Source organism: Spathaspora passalidarum, assembly GCF_000223485.1.
Source record: "Spathaspora passalidarum NRRL Y-27907 unplaced genomic scaffold SPAPAscaffold_3, whole genome shotgun sequence".
In the NCBI taxonomy this organism is placed as follows: domain Eukaryota; kingdom Fungi; phylum Ascomycota; class Pichiomycetes; order Serinales; family Debaryomycetaceae; genus Spathaspora; species Spathaspora passalidarum.
This window is the reverse complement of record NW_006767427.1, coordinates 429,169-450,548: the sequence shown is the minus strand read 5'-3', so window position 1 is coordinate 450,548 and position 21,380 is coordinate 429,169. Positions and strand designations below refer to the sequence as shown.

General features: G+C 37.5%; 5 protein-coding genes across 5 annotated transcripts in view; 3 read left to right on the top strand and 2 right to left on the bottom strand. All coding sequences in view use genetic code 12, as the record gives it.

Moving 5' to 3' along the window:
• Positions 1-21,380, bottom strand: part of MIT1 (mannosylinositol phosphorylceramide synthase catalytic subunit) — a gene marked incomplete at both ends in the record, with an annotated part of 145,983 nt that overhangs the window by 94,000 nt on the left and 30,603 nt on the right. Inside the window, one exon of the mRNA XM_007374305.1 lies at positions 12,958-13,016. The remainder of the gene's footprint in view (positions 1-12,957; positions 13,017-21,380) is intronic.
• SIT1 (siderophore transporter) lies at positions 1,769-3,700 on the top strand (the record flags this gene model as incomplete). Its single annotated transcript, XM_007374325.1, has 1 exon — positions 1,769-3,700. One exon carries the CDS (start codon positions 1,789-1,791, stop codon positions 3,640-3,642), a length of 1,854 nt encoding a protein of 617 aa, XP_007374387.1.
• On the top strand, positions 4,211-5,423 carry RPS10 (40S ribosomal protein eS10; the record flags this gene model as incomplete). The annotated part of the gene is made up of 2 exons (XM_007374324.1): positions 4,211-4,293; positions 4,641-5,423. 2 exons carry the CDS (start codon positions 4,242-4,244, stop codon positions 4,928-4,930), a joined length of 342 nt encoding a protein of 113 aa, XP_007374386.1.
• Positions 5,383-13,691, bottom strand: BLM3 (Blm3p; the record flags this gene model as incomplete). The annotated part of the gene is made up of 2 exons (XM_007374322.1): positions 5,383-10,240; positions 10,418-13,691. The coding sequence occupies 2 exons, from the start codon at positions 13,689-13,691 to the stop codon at positions 6,996-6,998; spliced, it is 6,519 nt and encodes a 2,172-aa protein (XP_007374384.1).
• SPAPADRAFT_136602 (uncharacterized protein) lies at positions 6,303-6,851 on the top strand (the record flags this gene model as incomplete). The annotated part of the gene is made up of 1 exon (XM_007374323.1): positions 6,303-6,851. One exon carries the CDS (start codon positions 6,303-6,305, stop codon positions 6,849-6,851), a length of 549 nt encoding a protein of 182 aa, XP_007374385.1.

The following is a 21,380-nucleotide window of genomic DNA, read 5'->3' as shown; positions in this document are numbered from 1 at the left end:
ATCAAATTAACGAAAGAAACCGAAGCGAAGGCTTGCAATCGGGCTATGATCACATTTGCAATGCATATACGAACATTCCAAGTAATTTCTAGCACATAATAAGGCTGAAATTCTGTGCTCTATATTTTTCTCGGACATCGGAGATTGTTGAAAATAAGCCAATCGAACAAGTTTGCGTTTAAGCCAAAAAAAAATAACGTTTATGTGAGTGATGCTTCTACATTTCTTTTTCTCACATCGTACTTCTTACTCGATTCAGTTTTATCTAAGCGATCAATGACCCTGGAAATATATATGAAATTTGGCATACTTCCATGGCATACATTTCCGCACCAGATGCAGACTAAAATCAAGCATGGGTGACCTCCTTGTTTCTAGTTTTGTATACCCCCGAGAAACACATTGTTATCAGCTCATAATGTTAAATTTAAACTGCTCAACGTATGTCAAGCTATATTCGGTCGTGGATTCCACTTTTGTACAAACAATCGATACGGCTTTCTGAAAATGTCTCATTTTATTTTTCAGCATTTGCGACAGTTGAGCAAATTATTAAGATCTTAGTAATGATTTGTCGTACAAGAAAATAGGCATTGTAATTATTTTGTGACTTGAAAAACAACTCATTGTTACACTAACTTAAACTTTGAAATTAAAAAGTAAATTATGATACGATGAGCAGTATCAATTTCATCTGATAATGCAGGACGTATGCCCAGATCTGGCAGATACTAACATGAATCTAGTCGTATCTGTGTGGAATGAGAGTTTCCACACGAGCAATTCCATTCATGCCAAGCGAAAACATATTCAAATAATATTGTAATCTTATTATTATAATTCCCATTCTCTATTGACGCCGCTTCGATGTTCGTCTACGCCTTATACATCGGACGTATACTTCCCTTTGGTTATTCGTATATCCATTATCTAATTTCATTTTTAGTTCCTGGTTATATCTTTTGGGACAACCTGATATTTCTATGAACTTTCTAAGAACTAAAGTCAAACTAACATTGACAATAGTTAATAGAAAATGTGAAATTCTATACCAGAGCGATGAGATGTTGTTCTCCCTCCCCCCCTTCCCCATTTCATATTGCGACAAAAATTATCAGATCAAAAGAAAAAATTTGCCAGACAAGAAAAAAAAATATCTCATAACCTTGGCATAAAAAATACTAAGCCACGAGTGATTCTTCTGCATCAAAACGGAACAACTAAAATATTATTTATGCACCTGTATACCCTCTGTATAATTCCAGCAAATGAGCTTGCAATTCACAAATTAAGCATCAAAGCTTTTTTTTTCTTGGTTATGCGCGGACATTGTTCCATAGGTATTGTTGCCTGGGTTTTAGATTGCTGTCTGGAATCGCCATACAATCTGTCACTCCTTTTTTGTAACTGTTCGGTTGCGGTTATACTTGCACAAGGACGTTGTTATCAAACTACATAAACAAGGGAGGCAAAATAACCTAAAAGACAGGCGTTCGACGGGGATATACTATCGTAAACCCCGACCATACTGTAAAACTCATCCTCTTTTGTTTAAATCTGTTTCTTTTTATTTTTATTTTTTTTTTCTTGGCTGCTTCATTATTATTTTGACAGCAGAAAGTGTCACAAAATATTTTTCCGCCCTAGTTTGCAACTTGCTTTGTATTATTTTTGGAGATGCGATCAGATAATCGAGAAGACCAAGTTAACTATAAAAAGGTGGCTGGATCTCCCTGTAGTCCAAAGTAGAAAATTGTAAAATCATTCAAAAAAACACATCAAGCAACAATGAGTGACTCTCTGAGTATCGAACGTGTGTCTGCTGATGACGTGCAAAGAACCCTTGCTACTGAAAAGGACAATGACATTAAGAGAGACATAGAAGACAATGAATCTCACAAGTCACTTTCCGATGCTGAAACCGCCATTGAAGAAAAATCAATCGGGGTTAGAAAAGCTGAAATCTTAGCTGCTCAATGGTCCGACAACGTGTACTTACACATTATCTTGTTGTTCTCGGCTTTCCTTGTTGGTTACGCTTATGGTTTGGACGGTTCTACTCGTTATATTTATACCGCCTACGCCACTGCATCCTACGCTGAACATTCCTTATTGACAACTGTTTCCGTTATCACATCGGTCGCCGGTGCCGCTTGTCAACCAGTCTATGCTAGATTATCTGATGTTTTCGGTCGTTTGGAAATCTTTATTGTTTCCATCTTGTTTTACGTTGTTGGTACCATTATTGAATCTCAAGCTACTGATGTGCAAAAGTATGCTGCTGGTTCCGTCTTATATCAAATCGGTTACACTGGGGTTATTCTTATCGTCATGTGTATCTTGGCCGATTTCTCCACCTTGAAATGGCGTTTGTTCTACTTATTTGTTCCAACCTTCCCATACATTATCAACTCCTGGATTTCTGGTAATGTCACTGATGCCGTTGGTACCAACTGGAAATGGGGTGTTGGTATGTGGGCCTTCATTTTCCCATTAGCTTGTATTCCTTTGGTTGGTTGTATGCTCCATATGAGATGGAAGGCTGGTAAGACTGAAGAATGGAAGGTGTTCAAGCAGAGAGAAACCAAGTTCCAAGAATTGGGATTCTTTGGATTCATGAAGTACTTATTCTGGCAATTAGATATCATTGGTTTATTACTCTTGATTGTTTGTTTAGGTTGTCTCTTAGTTCCATTGACTTTGGCCGGTGGTATTAAGGACACTTGGGAAAAGGCTCATATTATTGTCCCAATTGTTATTGGTGGTGTCTTGTTACCTGTTTTCGTTTTATGGGAATCTTATGGTGCTAGATACCCAGTTGCTCCATTCCACTTATTAAAGGATCGTGGTATCTGGTCCGCTTTAGCCATTTCCTTCTTGTTGAATTTCATTAGTTCCATTGAATCTTCTTATCTTTATACCGTGTTGATGGTTGCCATTAACCAAAGTATGAAGTCTGCTACTAGAATCAGTTCCTTGAGTTCTTTTGTTTCGGTTGTTGCTGGTGTCTTTTTCGGTTTATTCATTGTCAAGTGGAAGAAGTTAAAGGGATTCATTATCTTTGGTTGTTCCATGTGGATGCTTTCCTTGGGTCTTATGTTCCACTTTAGATCAGGTACTTCTTCCTACGGTGGTATTATTGCCGGTGTCTGTTTAATGGGTTTCGGTACTACTTTCTTCTCCTACCCATGTAACGTTTCCTTACAAAGTTGTACCACCCACGAACATATGGCCGTTATTATCTCCTTGGGTTTGACCGTGTACAGAATTGGTTCTGCTGTCGGAGCTTCTATTGCCGGTGCCGTCTGGTCCCAACGTTTATACAGTGCCATCTTGGAAAAGACCGGTAACTCCACTTTAGCTCAACTGGTTTACACTGATCCATATACTTTCATTGCTACTTACACTTGGGAAACTGTCGAAAGACAACAAGTTGTGTTGGCATACCGTGACATTCAAAAGATTTTGATTTTGGTTGCCTTGGTGTTCTGTGCTCCTATGATCATTGCTGGTTTGTTCTTGAGAGATCACACCTTGGGTGACGAACAAAGTTACGAAAATGTTGAAAAGGAAGAAAAGAGTGAATCATTGGGTGCTTATATCAAGGGTTCTTTGGGAAGATTCGGTAAGGGTAAGAACTAATTTACCCACATTTGTATATAATATGTTTAATCTTAATAATAATAATATGGTAATAATAATAATAGTTGCGAAATGTAGAGTTGGAATCCATATATATTAATCTACCTATTTGGGACAAGTTAAGAGCCTGCAAATACTCCTACAAACTAAGGTAATTACATTTTCATTTAGGTATATTTTATTTTGTATGCATCAACCTTCGAACTTATAACTGCCTATTCAACAGACTATTTTGCAACAGACATTACGTTTAGTTGCAATCAGAAAAACATTTTGAAAATTAGCACATTAGGGTTTAGCCCTAACTTCTCACGTGAAATGTTTATTCCTGCATACTTTACATTGTAATATTTCGCACATTTTCTCATACAATTAATTTTGTTAGCAGACAGAAAAAAATTTTATGCGCACAGACAGCGAAATTGCTGCAGCCTCCACTAACAAGCAAATTTCGCACTAACATTGTGGTGATACTAACAGTGGGGCCTGCACCAAACCAGTTGGAAATTTTCAAGAAAAAAAACTAAAAAAACCTCACGTTAAATTTTTTTAAAGGTTTCTTTTGAAGTTGTTAGTACCATAGTCTTAACGAATTAATCATGCTTATTCCAAGAGAAGAAAGAAAGAAGATCCACCAATACCTCTTCCAAGGTATGTACAGATGAAATGAAATGAAGTTAGAAAAGTAGGGAACCCATGGATTTAAAATGTCAGTATTGTACGAAGCGGAAGAACCCAACATGTTTATTTGACAGAAGGGAACAGTGAAACCAGTCTTCAAAATACCATCAATAGAATATATCAGAAAGTCAGAAGTTTCCAGAAGAATTACTTTAAGATCGTTTACTCCAACACTACAGAATATTGCTCCTATACTTGAACCACACACATAATCAAGCAAAAATGTATTGAAAAAATTGTACCAATACTGATTTATATCCTTTTCCTACTTTTTGTTCACCTATAATATGAATTTCTTATACTAACGCATTCTATAGAAGGTGTCGTTGTCGCCAAGAAGGACTTCAACCAACCAAAGCACGAAGAAATTGACACCAAGAACTTGTACGTCATCAAGGCTTTACAATCCTTGACCTCTAAAGGTTTCGTCAAGACCCAATTCTCATGGCAATACTACTACTACACCTTGACTGACGAAGGTGTTGAATTCTTGAGAACTGAATTAAACATTCCAGAAGGTATCTTACCATTAACCAGATTGAAGAATGCCCCAGCTGAAAGACCAAGAGCTGGTCCAAGAAGAGGTTTCAGAAGATCTAGAGATTAAATAAAATAATGGGCATTTGTTTATGATGAAGAAGTAACGGCCTTTGTAATCTGATAGGTTATGCATATGATTATAGAGAATGTTATAAGTTGTATTTTATTTGCCAGGAAAAAGGTTTCTATTATTATTTTATTTTCTTTACTTTTTACTTGTGGTTGTCGTTAGTGATGACTATGTGTATATTTTTACCTTCTATTATTAGTAGAAGAAACTTTTAATATAAAAAGGCTTATTGTATAACTAGCGAACTGTATGTAGAAATGTGTGTCGCCTCGTAACCTAGCTGTCAGCTCATTGTTTCACTGCCTCGTCTACTGTGCCGCCTTAGTGTTTCCCCCCTAAACTACTATTGTCATGTGACCAAGAGTCATGCGTGGAGAAATTCCTTTTTTTGCTGGCAGGTGGAGTGCTGTTGATATTTTTATGGTTGTCAAGCTAAATTTAACCACTCCAGGCTATAGTTACCGCCCCGGTTTCACAGTCAACTTGAAATAATACTCGCCGTTGTCACCATCAGTCAGTTTTTTCACAGCCACGACATACTTAAGAATCACACACTAGAACAAAAATCAGATCGTTTCTGCCCCTGCATTTACCTAAAATCACCCACTTTCAGTTTAGGTTCCCGTATCTGGTAATAAAGTTTAAAGGGCACGATTTTTAACATATTATTTATTTTTGGACAAGCCCTAGTATAATTAGACCACACATTCCCCTGTGTCCCCCCCAATAAATTCAAAGAAGAAATATGAACGACTTGCCGCTGTTTCCCACTCCTGGACAAGCTTCGTATGCACATTCTCATCTGAATCAAGGCCGAAAGACTCAACCCCAACCCTCCTTTAGACCACCACCCGCAAACAGAATGCCATCCAACCCGCAACAGCAACACTATCAACAGGCCCCACCCCCTCAGTTCCGTCCACAACAGAGCCAAGGCTATGGTGCCCCTGCCCCTTCTGATTACTACAGACAACAACAGCAACCACAGCAGTACCCGCCACAACAAGTGTATCAACAGGCGCCACCGCCCCCACAACCTCAACCAATGCCACAACAACTGTACCTGAATCAAGGGTACCAGCAACCTCCGCAGAAGGTCTCGTATCAACAGCAACACCTGCCACACCAGCAACACTCTCAGATGCAACTGCTGTTGCTGCTGCTGCTGCTGCTGCGCCCTCCTCCACCTTCCCATACCTATGGCACCCCGCCACAACAGTCACACATGCAAGCACAGTACCAAGATGGCAATGACTATTCAAACAGAGTACAAAAGAAGGCCCCTCCTCCCTCGTTGCGAACACACAACAAGTCCAAGGAATCATTACCGGAAAGCACCAAGAGTATATCCGCTAAACAGAAGTTGGAAATGGAATTAAGAAGTGTGTTTGAAAAAGTAGATACTAACCGTTCGGGAAGAATTACCCAGACGGAATTGTCCTATGCTTTGTTAAACTTTGACAGAACAAAGTTTCAAGACTCGACCCTCAGATTAATGATGAATTTGTTTGGAGGTGTCAAGGGAGAATACACCAACACCTCACTCACATTTGATCAATTTGTATCATTGTGGAAGTATTTGTCGGCCTATAAAAAGTTGTTTGTACAAGCTGATGCCGATCAATCGGGCGATATATCGTTTGGAGAATTCCAAAAGATTCTTGAACAGATTGGGTATAAATTAGACATTGACTTGGTGTTGCATTTATTCCTGAGATATTGTACAAACACAGGCCGATCCAGCGGTGGTAGTGGCGAAGGAAGGGGTATAGGAAGATTAAAATTTGATTCGTTTATTGAATTGTTGGTTTATTTGAGAAAATTAACCGATGTGTTCAAGAAATACGACAAGGACCTTTCTGGAACCGCCACCATTGGATTCTCTGACTTTTTATTTGAAGTTAGCAACTTAACGTGATGTCGTGGATTTCCTTTCTTGTGCTATATATTATTATTGTATAATTAGAAACTAATATTATGTTACCTGTTACAAAGAAATATGCATAATCTGTATTAATTATACGAAAATATTAAACAATATAAATGTCTATGTGTAACTCTCTTAAATAAAATAACTTTTCCAAAGAACTCCTTCAAGATCTTGGATTTGGTCTTCATTGAAAACAATACTGTCGATATGCCAAGTATCTTGTCTGGTCTTTTTAAACTTACTCAACGTCTCTTTAGCCGTCTTCCCAACTAATCCAGGAATACCAGTACACTTATTCGCCAAGGTCGTCAAAATCCCAGGAACCCATTTAGGAGGAGGAGAAGAAAATGCAAACGCATGCACTAATGCGCCCAACCCTAATGTAGCTCCATGAAGATCAATAACATCTACCTGGTTCATATTCTTATACCCACTCTTTCTGTACTTCTTTCTGATCTTGTCTAATTCACTAGAATAGGCTTGGCTTCGGGTAACTACCAACTGTTCAACCTCCCCTGGAGGTGAAATGTGGATTAAACCCGACAAGGTATTAGCAGCCGCTTCTCGAATTTCCACTTGTTTATGATGCAACATCTTATCAGTCAACACAATAAACCTTTCTCGTTGTAGTTTGGACAAATTGAACAAGTTCTTAAAGAACACTGTTTCAGTAAACTCACCCATGACTAACTTTTGCACGAGATTCAAATCACGGTCAGAATAACTCTCCAACATGTCAATAATACTATCCAAGCACTTTACTGTATACGGGATTTGTGACACTTTCTTTAACACAGTAATAGGATCAATGTTCCCCAATTGACAAACTTCTCTCATATTAATCAATTCTAATAAAAATGGAACTAACTCAGTCGTAACATGGCGTTCAAACAAAATGGCAGCACTGGTACTCAACACTTGTCGTAACCAAGTCAAAACGGTAGTAGCAGTATAAATGTAATTTGACTTCAAGATCTCTTGTGGAGTCAATTGATGAACTTCCAACCTCCACGATTCAATCTGTCTAAATAGATTAGGAACCAAATTCATCAAGCTACCAACATCTTGATCTTGATACAACATCAACTTCGATTGAGTGTTAGCACTAGTCAAGAAATCATCACTGCTTTCGAGACATTCGGCATAATAAGGGAACGACAAAACTGCCATAAGTGAACCAATTTGTGATCTAACAGCAGCATATCTATGATTAATGTTCATAATACACAATTCCAAAAGCTTATCGGGGTCAGGGATACACCAAGAAACCGATGAAGCAATAGACCTAATATAACTTATTCTGGTGGCTTCTCTAAATGCCGAATCGCTATTAGGATCAAGTTTAAACTCAAAGATCTCGTTAATCACTTTAGGGAATCTTCGACAATCAATATGGGCTGGGATCCACCACGAGAAGATATTCCAGATTCCCAGAGTATCGGGTGACAAATCATGATTAAGAATTCGTTTCAAGTAACTCGAAATGAAATCATCTCTCTTGGTAGCATACTTGGGATCCATAAACTTAGATCCAATTAAAATTCCAGCCAATAATTCACAAGTGACAATATGAGCCGACTTATCATCAGGTACATAAACTTCGTCAACAACACTCAACATCTCATCAAATGTGAAATTCTCAGTGTATCCGTTTGAAATCAAAAGAACCAAAGCAGCAGTGATAAACACGTCAGTACCTTGGAATGCAGAATTGGCATCATTATCAGTGACCCATAACTTAACTATTCTCAAAAACCAATTCTTAGTCAACGATATCGAAAATCCCATCATGGCTTGTAAATCCTCGGGATTTAAATCCAACTTAAAAAATGGCTCATTCGACATTGCCAACATTGAATCATTCCAAAAGAGCCAACCAACACTGGCTTTGTAATCGACATAGTAAGTTGGATTCGACGAGTTCTTCATTTCTTCTCTCCATACACTGGTGTATGAGACATCATTCTTTGGTCTGGTATCAATAACCTTTAAATTCTTGGGAATATAATTCAAATCATATGCCTTTTCAAAATCATACTCAAATCCATGCAAGACAGCAAGCTTATTGATAATTCTAGTTATACCTTTCAAAGCAAAACGAGAAATGGTTGGATGTTCGGTTGATGCTTCCTTTTGTAGCAATTGAAGCACATCTGATCTAGTAGCAACTTCTAAATACGATTGGATATTAACCAACAACTCAAGATTCATTAGAGTTGTTTTCCAATGACTGTTGTTACTTTCATCTGATAACACCTTATCTTGTAGCTTAGACAATTTATCAAAATAAACCTTTCTCTTCTTTTCCTTGGCCAATTTAACTGCCCTGATTTCCAAATCTATAAATTGATCAGGTGGTCTAATCGTATCAATTGCCTCATGGTCAATAAGACATGGACGACTCGGTGGTGTGATTCCTTTACTTGTTCCTGAAAATAATTGCTCCGCTAACGAATGAACCTCGGCATTGTCAATTTGCAAACATCGATGAAGCAAGTCAATATACTTGTAAATATTAAAAAAATCGCTCTGTAACTTTGACTTAATCTTTCTGATTGCGAATATACTCAATCCACTTTCAATCTTCTTATGATCATTTGCATCTAATGCCTTTGTAAGATATTTGAATGCAGATCTAATAATCAAAGTATAGGAACCATTCAACCGTTTCATTCCATCAATCAAAATTCCCTGGGCATTTCTGGCAATGTTTGAATAGGTGGACACAGAAAGTTTAACAACATCTTCCAATAATATCTTATCCAAATTAGTTTCCGTTCTGGAAGTTGCATGCAATGCCACTCTAAACAGATGATATGCTTCCAATCTTGCCCCAATCGCCATTCTCGTAAATGGTTTTCTAATTCGGTTTATAGTTTGAATATAGCTGACGTAACCATAACTGATTCTGGCGTGACTAGAGTCAAGAATTCTTTCTCTACCAACATCACTAAACCACATATTGACCACATATAAAAAGTTCTTAAATGCTTTCGTGTTATCTCTAAAGTTTTCCACCAAGAATTTATAAATTATATGTAAACTTCTTCCAATTAAATGTCTAGTTTTGTGAATCTTCAAATATAAATCACGATGTTGACGATTTTCGGTATCATTTCCAAAGAAATAATTCGATGTATATAAACTTCTTTCTCTGAATGTGATAGCTGGGTTCACACTAGACATGTTGATTCCATCAATCTGTGGAGTATCCCTTCCTGAACCTTCATAAGTGGGTGCGGTGGATTGTGGTCGACTAAGTTCATTCAAATGACTCGAGAATCTAAATGCTAAATGGTCAGGGGTTGACGGTTTCGAAGTACGACCGTCGTCCATTTCTTTATCGTGATCAAGATCATGATGATCGGGTTGATGGTCTTCTTGTTCATGCATTATTTCATTCAATTTATCAAAATCAATCATATAGTCAATCAAATCGTCATTAGACAAATCATTCATGATCTTCTCCATATTCTCTTCCATGTTTTCGTAAAATATATCCTTTTGATTAGAAACGCCCTTGATGGCTCTAATTTGCTTCAATAATAATAAACGTTGTTGAATCGATTCTTTGTCAGCACTTAATTTTGGAATATCTTCTTCAAATGAAGGATCTAATAAGTATGATACCCCACTCAATAAGTAAGCCAAATATAGCAAATTTTTTCTTAAATCGTCAGTTAATTTCATAGATAATTTCACATCGTCCTTATTGAATTGCTTGATTAAGCTTGTAATATTTTCCAAAGTTTTAGTAACGTGTCCATTAAAAAATTCAACTGCAAATACAATTTCTCGTTCAGTAGGAATAAACCAATCAAATGTAGTATTCTCCTTGTTGAATCTACGAGAATCATTCCAAAAGCCTCCCCAACATTTCTCATCAACACCAAATTTCTCTTCATACTGTGGTGAAATCAATCGACACTCTGTAATCCTAATCTTGGAAACTGATTGAAGAATTTGATTAACAAGATAAGCACTGGTGAATACAATAGGTCCTTTGATATTTTCCATCAAGTAGTATGATAAATCAGTTAACTCAGTTGACATATCAACAATCTTCTCCCCAGCATTCCCAATACATTCATTCAAGATAGATAATGTCCAATACAACGGTTGATCACGAGGAACGATGTCACTAGCAGCTCCGTCACCTCTTGCAGTTCCACCAGCACCATTTTCTTCGATCTCCTGATGGATCTTCTCAATTAATAACCTGGCAGTTTTCTTAAAACATTTTGGGTATCGTTTAATTATACCACCGCATATTTCACCAACAACATGGGACATGGTATGATAGGTATTATTAAACACAAAGTCAAAGAATTCATTCTTGAAATGGATAAATAAATCGTCAGACATAGCTTCAAATAAAATATAAAAGAACTTGGGCAATGAAGTAGCCAAATCGTGTTCCAATCCACTGGATTTATTAGGATCGGGTAAATTCTCAATCAATAACGTCAATCTTTCCGTCAAGCTCTTGAACAAATCCTTGAATGCTGTAGTGGAAGATTTCAAAGCAGCAACTTCAAGTTCGGGATCAACATGGAATTCTTCTTCGTCAACTTGATACATTTTCCTCTTGAGATATTCAATATGGTCTTGAGTGAACTCCATAGCCAAAGTGGGATCACCTTCAGCTTTGGTTAAATCATAATATGGAGCGTAATTAGCAATGGCAGCAAATGCTTCTAATGTTTGAATAGTCTTTTCTAAATCGTTTGAGTCAATACCTGGTAATGCCAATGATAATAATCTTGTGACATGTACACGATAGATTGGAGTAGAAACCAAGAATCTTGATAACGTGTCAATTGATCTAAGAGCAATCGACACTCTATGGGTTGAAATAACACCTTCCAATGATTCATAAATATCCAACAATGTGCTCTCAAGAACCACTTCTGGATCCAAAAATGCTAAAAGTTGTAATGTTGAAAGATAATCTTCAGTTGCATTTGTCTTTTTCGATTGAATCCCAATCTTAACAATTGGTAAAAATATAGCCACGAATTCCTTAACCACTTTTGACGAAAGCTTAACTTCTTGAGGAATATTATAATAAAATCCATCAGGTTGAGTTTCTGAATTATACCTCTTGTGGAATTGATAAACTAGTGCAATGATTAATTTTGAAATTGGTCTTGTCCAATCACCAGTATTGGAAGGATGAATATAACTTTGAATTGCATTGGTCAAGGTTCTTAAATAGTAAAGAATTCCACCATCTTCCAAAGCTGAATCTCCAATCATTGAAAATATAATCATTGAAGCAAATCCATGGAAATACTTTGATTTCATAGATGAATATTTCTCAACCATGATACTTAAACTGTTAATCAAGGTATTTGTTATAAACTCCATTTGTTCTTCAGTGTAAAGACCAAATTTTCCCAACTTAAGATAATTCATAGATGAAGGATTATCATTCAAATGGGACAATACCGACATGGAAATTACACCTAATCTTGAAGTTACTTGAGCATCAAATCCTTGGATTCTATTAAGTTTTAACCACATGTAAAACAAAGACTGGATGTAATATCGGATATCGTTTTCATTTTCCTTTCCTTGGCTAGTAAAAAATGATGGAAGGATAGACAAAGATGACATAACCATTGATGAATTAGTAACTGAGAATTGACTTGCTAATCGCTTGTAAATAACTGGTAGACAGTCTTTCTCAAAGAAATAGCTTGCTCTGGATGCCAACCGTAATAATTGCTTGTGATCTTTCTTTTCAAATGCAACTAATCCAGAATCAACTGAGGGGAAATGATGTTCCAATTCTTTGCATAAGCCATCCCATGGTAATCTTAATCCTTGATTATACAAGAGGGATTGCTCTTTGGTTAGTAATTCAAAAACACGAACATAAGTCTTGAGGTTTATATGTTGACCACGCGAAAGGCAAATGGCATAGTACACTTTAGCAAGATTGATTCTTATTGTGACAGGCATATTGTATTTCATCTTGAGCCAAACCAACAATTCATGGGTCCAAGTTCTAACACCAACTACAGCAGCAGACTTGGGTGATTTCTTGTGCTGGATGGTTGTTTCCCTGTCACCATCCATATCCTCATCTTCGCCTTCTTCCTCTTCATCATCTTCTTCTCCTTCACTATCAGAAGTCTCCAAATCCATTTCTGAAAAATCTTCCTCCTCACTAGCATCATGAGTGGACATTTCAAACAAATTTGTCTCCAATGCTAAATCAACATCGGAAATACCGGAGACATTTTTCAAAGCAGCCAAGTCTTTAGCACTAACGCTCAACGAACCCTGAAGATCTAAAGTCTTGATGGCAATGTAGAGGTGGGATATAATATGACTCAAAAATTTGGCTTGCTCTTCTGGTTTTTCAATCTTATAAGGTAATAAACTTGGTAAATCTAAAGTCCTTGGTCTTGAACGAGCGAAATAACGGGACTTGGGATCCAATTGCAACTTCAGCAACAACTCTGGGTCATTGGGGTAGTCTAAATTGAAATAATGTTCTCTATCGGAAACAATTGTACCGTATGAAGGTCTTCTTGCTGTCAGCTTGGTAACTTTACTTATTGTAGATGGGGTGAATGACCGCAAGGTTGTTTCACTGTCAAATGCATGCTGACGAATCTGAAACAGTGAAGCTACTCTTGTAGGAGGAGTAATTAATCCTTCAATGTGTTGCTGTAATTGATTGTGATGTTGGTGAAGACTTTTGATTGGAATTGGCGCAGTGACATTCACTTTAGGTACTGAATTTCCCTGTTGTCCATTGCCTACAGCAGGTTGCTTCCCTGGTAGGTTTGTAGATGGCTTATCTGGAGGTGGCATGGAGTATGGGGGGGAGGAGGAGGATACGAGATCAATTTATATTGGAATATTTTACTAACCTTAAACTGGGTATGGTAATATGGTTACAAGTGGTTATAATCTCTGGTTGCCAAATGGAATGTAAAAAACTTGCTAGATTTTCCAGTGGGGGTGGCGGTAAAATGTTGAGTGGCGGGATACAGTAATATATGGTGAACGGGAAAAAAAAAGTGGGTAAAGGGAAAGATGGGGGTGAGAAGAGCGCAATTGGAGATGTGGGTTCTTTTTTGGTGGCAGCAAACTTTTGATGTCCAGTGCCCCCCAAAAAAAGGAGAACAATTTCAGTCATCTGAATAGGGGGGGGAATGATTGGATTGTGAAATGTTACGCAATACCAAAGGGGAGAAGTACAAACTGAAATTGGAGCAAAATACAACAAGATGGCCAAGGCTCAAGAAAATTTCCGCACTTCTTGGTACCGATCTCAGAGTTCTTCGTGATAAGATGTGAAATCACTAATTGAGATACAAATAGAGTCACAAGTACTTCATTTGTGCCCTTGCAAATTATATTCCAGTAGCTATTGTTGGCTACTTATATTAAAGCTTTGTAACCGAAACCTTAAGTGCCAACGGAGTTACAACATTGTTTTCTGATTACAAAATCTTAATCCGTGTCGTAAAAATAATATATTGCATCACGTGAGATTACTTTCTTATCGTCCGGGTACATACCTCCGGGAGTTATAATCGCTTGGTGTTGCCTGGCACGGCACCCCTTTCTTTTTGGTTCTATTCTTCCACTATGAGAAGTTTTACGTAACCTTTCATAGCTAGAGATAATTTCTTTCCATACTTCTTGCAAAGAACAAATGTGACATTATCCTATTGTTCTTGCGAACTCCGCGAAACAAAATTTGCCACCACTTACTACAACTAAATTCCTTAAGCCCGAAAGTTCAAGAGGAACACAAAGATAAATCTTGTAAGTTAATTAATGAAATATTTAGTGATGGTTATTCTAGGATACTGAAGCTATCGTGGTGAAGCCATTTCTAGGTAAAAAAAAAAACAATAGATTTTATTTCTATAAACAAACAAACTCTAATTAAAAAAATAAGGTAACAGGAATCAAATACAAGAATACCAGAATGCTGCTGGCTCTAATACCAGAGGCAGAACCTTCAAAGTCTTGAAGCTCACCTTCGGCATCTGGATTTGAACCAGGAATACCTGAAGCACCAGTAGTGGAAGATGTAGCTTCGGCTGCAACTTGAGCATTCCCAGCAACAGTAGAAGTGTAGGTAACAGTAAAAGATGTCTCATAAGCACCTCCATCTGAATCAACAGTTGTAGGAATAACAGTAGTGTAAGTGTAAACTGAATCTTGACCCAGTTGCTTTCCATTTTCGAGTGACTGAGGTTCTTTGGGATTAGCTGATTCATCTGAAGTACCACTAGAATAGTTAGGGTTAACTGGTGAATCTGAAGTTCCATCTAGATAGTTTGAACTGATTGGGGAGTTTGAATTAGCTAGATCATCTGAAACTACACTTGCAGAATTAGAACTGCTCAGTGAGTTTGGACCACCACTATTTTGTTCATCTTCCAGATTTATACCTTTATCTCCTTCATTTGAAGGTTTATCAGACTGCGATTCAATTGGAACTTGTGGAGTCCCTGAAGGGTTATTAATAGTGACAAATGTGGTGGTTTCTCCTGCAATTGTAGTTGTGTATGTAGTGTCAAGTGTTGTGACAGTACTAACTATGGAAGGATTTGGAGTACCACTGTTTGGACTGTTTGATTCTGGTACACTATGGTTATCAGGAGTTGATCCAGTATTATTAGAATCTGTAGTAGAATTAGCATCATCTTGAGATCTAACACTGGTTTCAGAAGTCTTTGTGAGATCATTAGTTTTGGTAGTTTCTTCTGAAGATGCACTAGTTTCAAATTTAGAAGTTGGTTCAGGTGCAGTACTTTCTCTGACAGATTCAGTATCCTCAGAAGCAGTAACTTTGGCGGTTGTATCGGATTCTGTAGTTGAGTTATCCAACACAGAAGTTTCCTTTGAGCTGACAGTTTCTGCTGGTGCTGTAGTTTCTTCAGTGTTGGTTGTTGATTCAGAATCAAAAGATGAACCGGAGTTAGCAGTAGTATTATCTCCAGTAGATGCTTCAGAATCGGTGGTAATTTCAGCTTGAGAAGTTGTACCGACATCAGTAGTTGAATCAAATGTAGATTCTAAGTTGCTTGGTTGGTAGTCAGTAGTTGATTTACCCTCAACAGTAGTTTCAGCATCTGTGGCTGATTGGATAGAACTTGAACCACAATTAGGAGATCCAGATTTAGTGATGGATTCTGCAGAGGTGGTAGATTCAAAACTGGTAAATGATTCAACGGTGGATAATTCAGTAGTAGAAGATTCACCATCAGTAGATTCAGTGTCGCTAGATCCAGCTTCACTAGTTGATTCAACAGCAGTGTTAGATTCAACATTAGAAACTTCAACAACAGTAGTGAACTGGGACTCGGAAGTAGATTCAGCAGTAGTAGTTGATTCTACATCAGAGAATTCCGAATTAGTAGAAGGCTCATAAATAGTAGTGGATTCAACACTAGCAGATTCTCCATCAGTCAGATCAGATGATCCCACAATAGTGGATGTTTCGATATTAGTAGACACGGCATCAGTAGTTTCACTAGGAGTAGTTTCAACTTCAGTGGGTTCAATATCAGAAGCAGACTCGACAGGAGAAGTTGATTCAACATTGGAAACTTGATCATCGGTGGTAGTTTCAACATTGGATGATTCAACACCAGGGGTGGACTCAGCAGAAGAAGAAGAAGATTCGGAGTATGCAGATGATTCAACAATTGTAGAAGATTCTCCATTAGTAGTTGATACAGTATATTGGTCAGTAGCCGATTCAACATTAGTAGAGTCAGAACCAGTAGATTCAATAACAGTAGACTCGGTATTAGTGGCACTTTCAGCTTCCGTTGTTTCTAAAGTATCAGAAGTTACTCCGATGTCAATGCTGGATCCAGCTTCTGAGGTTACATCATCGGTAGATGGTTCAACATTGGTAGATTCAACTTCTGAAGTTTCTTTTGATTCAGCAATAGTAGATTGGGATTCACCGGTTGATTCAGCACTAGAAGACTCTGAGTTTGTAGTTACTTCGAGTTCTGTAGTTGATTCGAAGGTAGTAGCAGTTTCCATATCAGTAGATTCAAAATCATCGGTGGAGGAATCCAATTCGCTAGTTGATTCAAAGTCGGAAATTGAATCGGCATTAGTAAATTCAGTAGCTGTAGTGGATTCAGATTCATCTTCGGTAGACTCGACACCTGTAGTTGATATGTCTACAGTAGATGATAATTCTTCGGAAGTTGATTCATCAGTGGTGTTAGTCTCAAACTCAGCAGTAGACACCTCTTCGGTAGAAGATTCGGCAATAGTAGTTGATTCTATATCAGTTTTTTCATCAACGGTAGTAGATTGTGCATCAGAATCAGAGTTGGAAGTTGATTCGTCAATAAAAGACTCCTCGGTGGTAGAATACTCTATATCAGTACTGGACTCAGATTTGGTGCTAGTTTCATCATCACTAGTAGTAGATTCAGCATTAACAGTAGTGGATTTATCATCAGTAGACTCCGCTTCACTTGTTGATTCAGATTCAGTAGTAGATTCTAATGTAGAATCAATATTAGTAGACTCAACATTAGTGGACTCGGCATCAGTTGTTTCCACTTCAGTGGTACTTTCATCATTACCTGTAGTAGATTCAACCTCAGCAGTAGTGGACTGAATATCAGTAGTGGACTGAACATCAGTAGTAGACTCAGTTTCAGTTGTTGACTCAGTTTCTTCTTCAGTAGTAGACTCTATATTAGTAGATTCTGTTTCAACGGTGGTAGATTCAGAATCAGCAGTTGTTTCATATTCAGTAGTAGTTTCTGTAGTTTCAACTTCGATTGATTCAGAATCAGTGGTAGCTGCTGACTCTTGTTCAGTAGTAGTTTCATCAGTTGATCTAGTACATGTTTCAGACCAGCACTGAAGTGGTGAGTCAGAATCTCCGTCCCAGAAATCAGAATTACAACCATGTGCATAAGTAACAAATTGTGCTCCTGACTGTTCTCCTGTCCAAGCATATTGAATAATAAAAGGAGTGGTACAAGTTAACAGGTTGATGGATTGTGCTTCCATTACAAACGACAAGTAAAAGTGGTAAACAGAGTCCCCAAGAAGATTGAGTTGAATACCACCAGAATAAAGTTGAATGGAGGTGGGAGAGCCTTCAGGTGTTTGGAGTTGCTGAACATAAATCAGTGAAAGCTCATCTTCAGGATACATGCTACCATCAATACTGAATTCAACAACCACTTCGTAGTAATTATCTTCGACCCATTTGATAGAATCAAATTTGAACACTTCTACTGCAGGAATATCACTTGGGTGTACAGCAACAGCTGTACAAACACTGTCACTGTTCCACAGAGTGGGACAATCTATTGGTTCAGGCAAATCAGTAGTTGATACAGTAACAGTAACAGGAGTTCCAGTTGTTTCAATGGCGGTTTCAGATCCAGTAGAAGATTCAATCTGAGTCGTAAGTTCAGAACTAGTTGATTCTTCTTTAGCTTCGGTACTGGTCTCATCTTCAGAAGTGGTTTCAGATTGTATCTCGGAGGTAGATTCAATGCTATCACAAACTTCTTCCCAACATTGTAATGATAAGTCACCAATACCATCAAATTCATTACAACCATGTGCATAAGTAGCACCAAGTTCTTCCCAAACATAGCTAATCTCAAATGGTGTGGTACATGTATATTGATCGATATGTTGCATTTCCATCACCCAGGAGTAGTAGAAGTGGAAAGGGGAGTTACCCACGAGGTTGATACCATCATCTGGATTATAGATATAAGAACCATAACTATAACCTCCAGGCATATGAAGGTTACCAACATAAATATGTTTCAAATCACTTTCTGGGTATACTGTACCATCAATCTTGAATTCAAAAATAACCTGGTATAAATCACCTTCTAACCATTCAATAGATTTGAACTCGTATGTTTCCACTGTTGGGTACCCAGCTTGTAATGCGTGGGCTCCAACCTCGTAGCTGCATACACTATCACTAGTCCACAGACTTGGACAATCTGTTGGATCTGGTAACTCAGTCAAGTCTGTTCTTGTGGGAGTAACAGTAACAGGTGATGTTTCGACTTCAGAATTAGTTGCTTGGTCATCAGTTGATTCAGGGTTTGAAGATTCTTCGACTTCAGTGGTTTTGGTTTCAACAGTACTTTTTGATTCAGTCGTTGTTTCTTCTGGCCTGCTGCATACCTCTTTCCAACATTGGAATGGTATATCACTGTAATTATCACATCCACTTAAATATGGAACATAAGCTTCTTGCCAATTGTATGTAATTCCGAACGGAGAAGTACATATATAATCGTCAATGTGTTGCATCTCCATGGCCCAAGACAAGTAGAAGTGGAAAGGTGAATCGTCAAGAAGGTTTATACCATCTTGCTGGTTATAAAGGTACATTCCAAAGTTATCTCCATTAGGTGTAAGGAGGTCACTGATGTATACCCAATTCAAATGGTCTTCTGGATACACAGTACTATCAACCTTAAACTCAATAAGTACCTCATACAAATCATCTTGTATCCACTTGATCGATTTGAATTGGTATATTTCCACTGCTGGATAACCAGCCTGCAGAGCATGTGCTCCAACATCAAAGTCACAAATGGCATCACTGGTCCACAGACTAGGGCAATCAATTGGATCTGGTAAGTCTGACAAATCAGTTCTTGGTGGAGTAACAGTGACAGGAGATGGTTCAAGTTCAAAACTGGTGGTTTGCTCAGTAGTGGTTTCATCAGTTGATCTAGTACATGTTTCAGACCAGCACTGAAGTGGTGAGTCAGAATCTCCGTCCCAGAAATCAGAATTACAACCATGTGCATAAGTAACAAATTGTGCTCCTGACTGTTCTCCTGTCCAAGCATATTGAATAATAAAAGGAGTGGTACAAGTTAACAGATTGATGGTTTGTGCTTCCATTACAAACGACAAGTAAAAGTGGTAAACAGAATCCCCAAGAAGGTTGAGTTGAATACCACCAGAATAAAGTTGAATGGAGGTGGGAGAGCCTTCAGGTGTTTGGAGTTGCTGAACATAAATCAGTGAAAGCTCATCTTCAGGATACATGCTACCATCAATACTAAATTCAACAACCACTTCGTAGTAATTATCTTCGACCCATTTGATAGAATCAAATTTGAATACTTCTACTGCAGGAATATCACTTGGGTGTTCAGCAACAGCTGTACAAACACTATCACTGTTCCACAGAGTGGGACAATCTATTGGTTCAGGCAAATCCGTAGTTGATACAGTAACAGTAGTGGGATCGGCTTTAACAGCCACTAGCATTAATAAATAGCAGAAAAACCAAAACTGTCTCATTGTAAATGATAATTTCTTGCTGCGAAAAATTAGTCTATTAGAGTATAAACCAATCAATTTCAAAACACAAGAAAATGGAACATTTATATATCCAAAGTTGTGTACAAGGAAACTATATTTGTACCATAATCATCTCACTAGTTGAGATATTATATTGGTTGTAAAATTCAGTCAAATTTCAGTTTGTTTAAATTAAAATGTTGAGTAGTGCTATAGGGATTTAATTTTGGAATATTTTTTGAACTTGCCTTCTTGTGTCATTTTGATAAAAGAAACGAGGGGATTTAGAGAATATTGATGTTCATGAAGTCAAATATGTATTAGCATGAGACATGCAAGTGAAAGTTTTTCATTGTTGCAAAAAAAAAAAAAGATTGTATTTTGTTTACAGTAAAGCTTGTTTCCAAGTGTGTTTATGTAACCAGAATTGATGTCTATAATGCTACCTCATTCTGTCTCAGGGCACCTTGTTGCAAACATGTTTGGTACAGAAACCATATATTGCAAGATCTAATTTCTAAATTAATAATATTCAACTGAGCGTGGCTAGAAAATAAGATATTACGAAAACTTGGCAAAATAAACTAGTGGAAATTTCATATTAGCTCTATTACGAGAAAAATAAGTTTTGGAAAATACGGCGTTAGGCAAAAATTGACGGCATCTGGTAATTTGGTAGGTAGATCCATTTTCCCTAATAACAACATTTGAAACTGTTTAGACCAGATTTCCGGTCTACTTGCATGTAAAAGAGCTCATAACTGCATTCGCGACATGTCAAATTGTTTAGGTAATGTGCAGCTGCCCAGAAATTAAACTTCGGAAATACTTGAAACAACACATTGATTACTGTAGTGTGGTTTGGAATTTACTCTCTAATTAGATATTTATTGATAAGATTAACTGCAATCAATCACCTTGAATACCTGGAACTGTATACGAACAAAGATATGACGAATTGGAATAACGACATTGTGAGAAAATAGAAATAAAAATCAAGAAAATTTTTTTCGCAATAATTTATTTTTTTATCTAAACAAGAGGCTGTTCTGTTCTGGAACATTCGCCAGGTTTTCTTCGCTAGGATATTGAACAAGCCTTGGTTTAATTTCGCATTTTGTGATTCTTTTCTTTTAGTACATGACCTAACTAATTATGTTTTATTCCACGGCTAATCATAATGAACATTGTTTTGCAGTACAA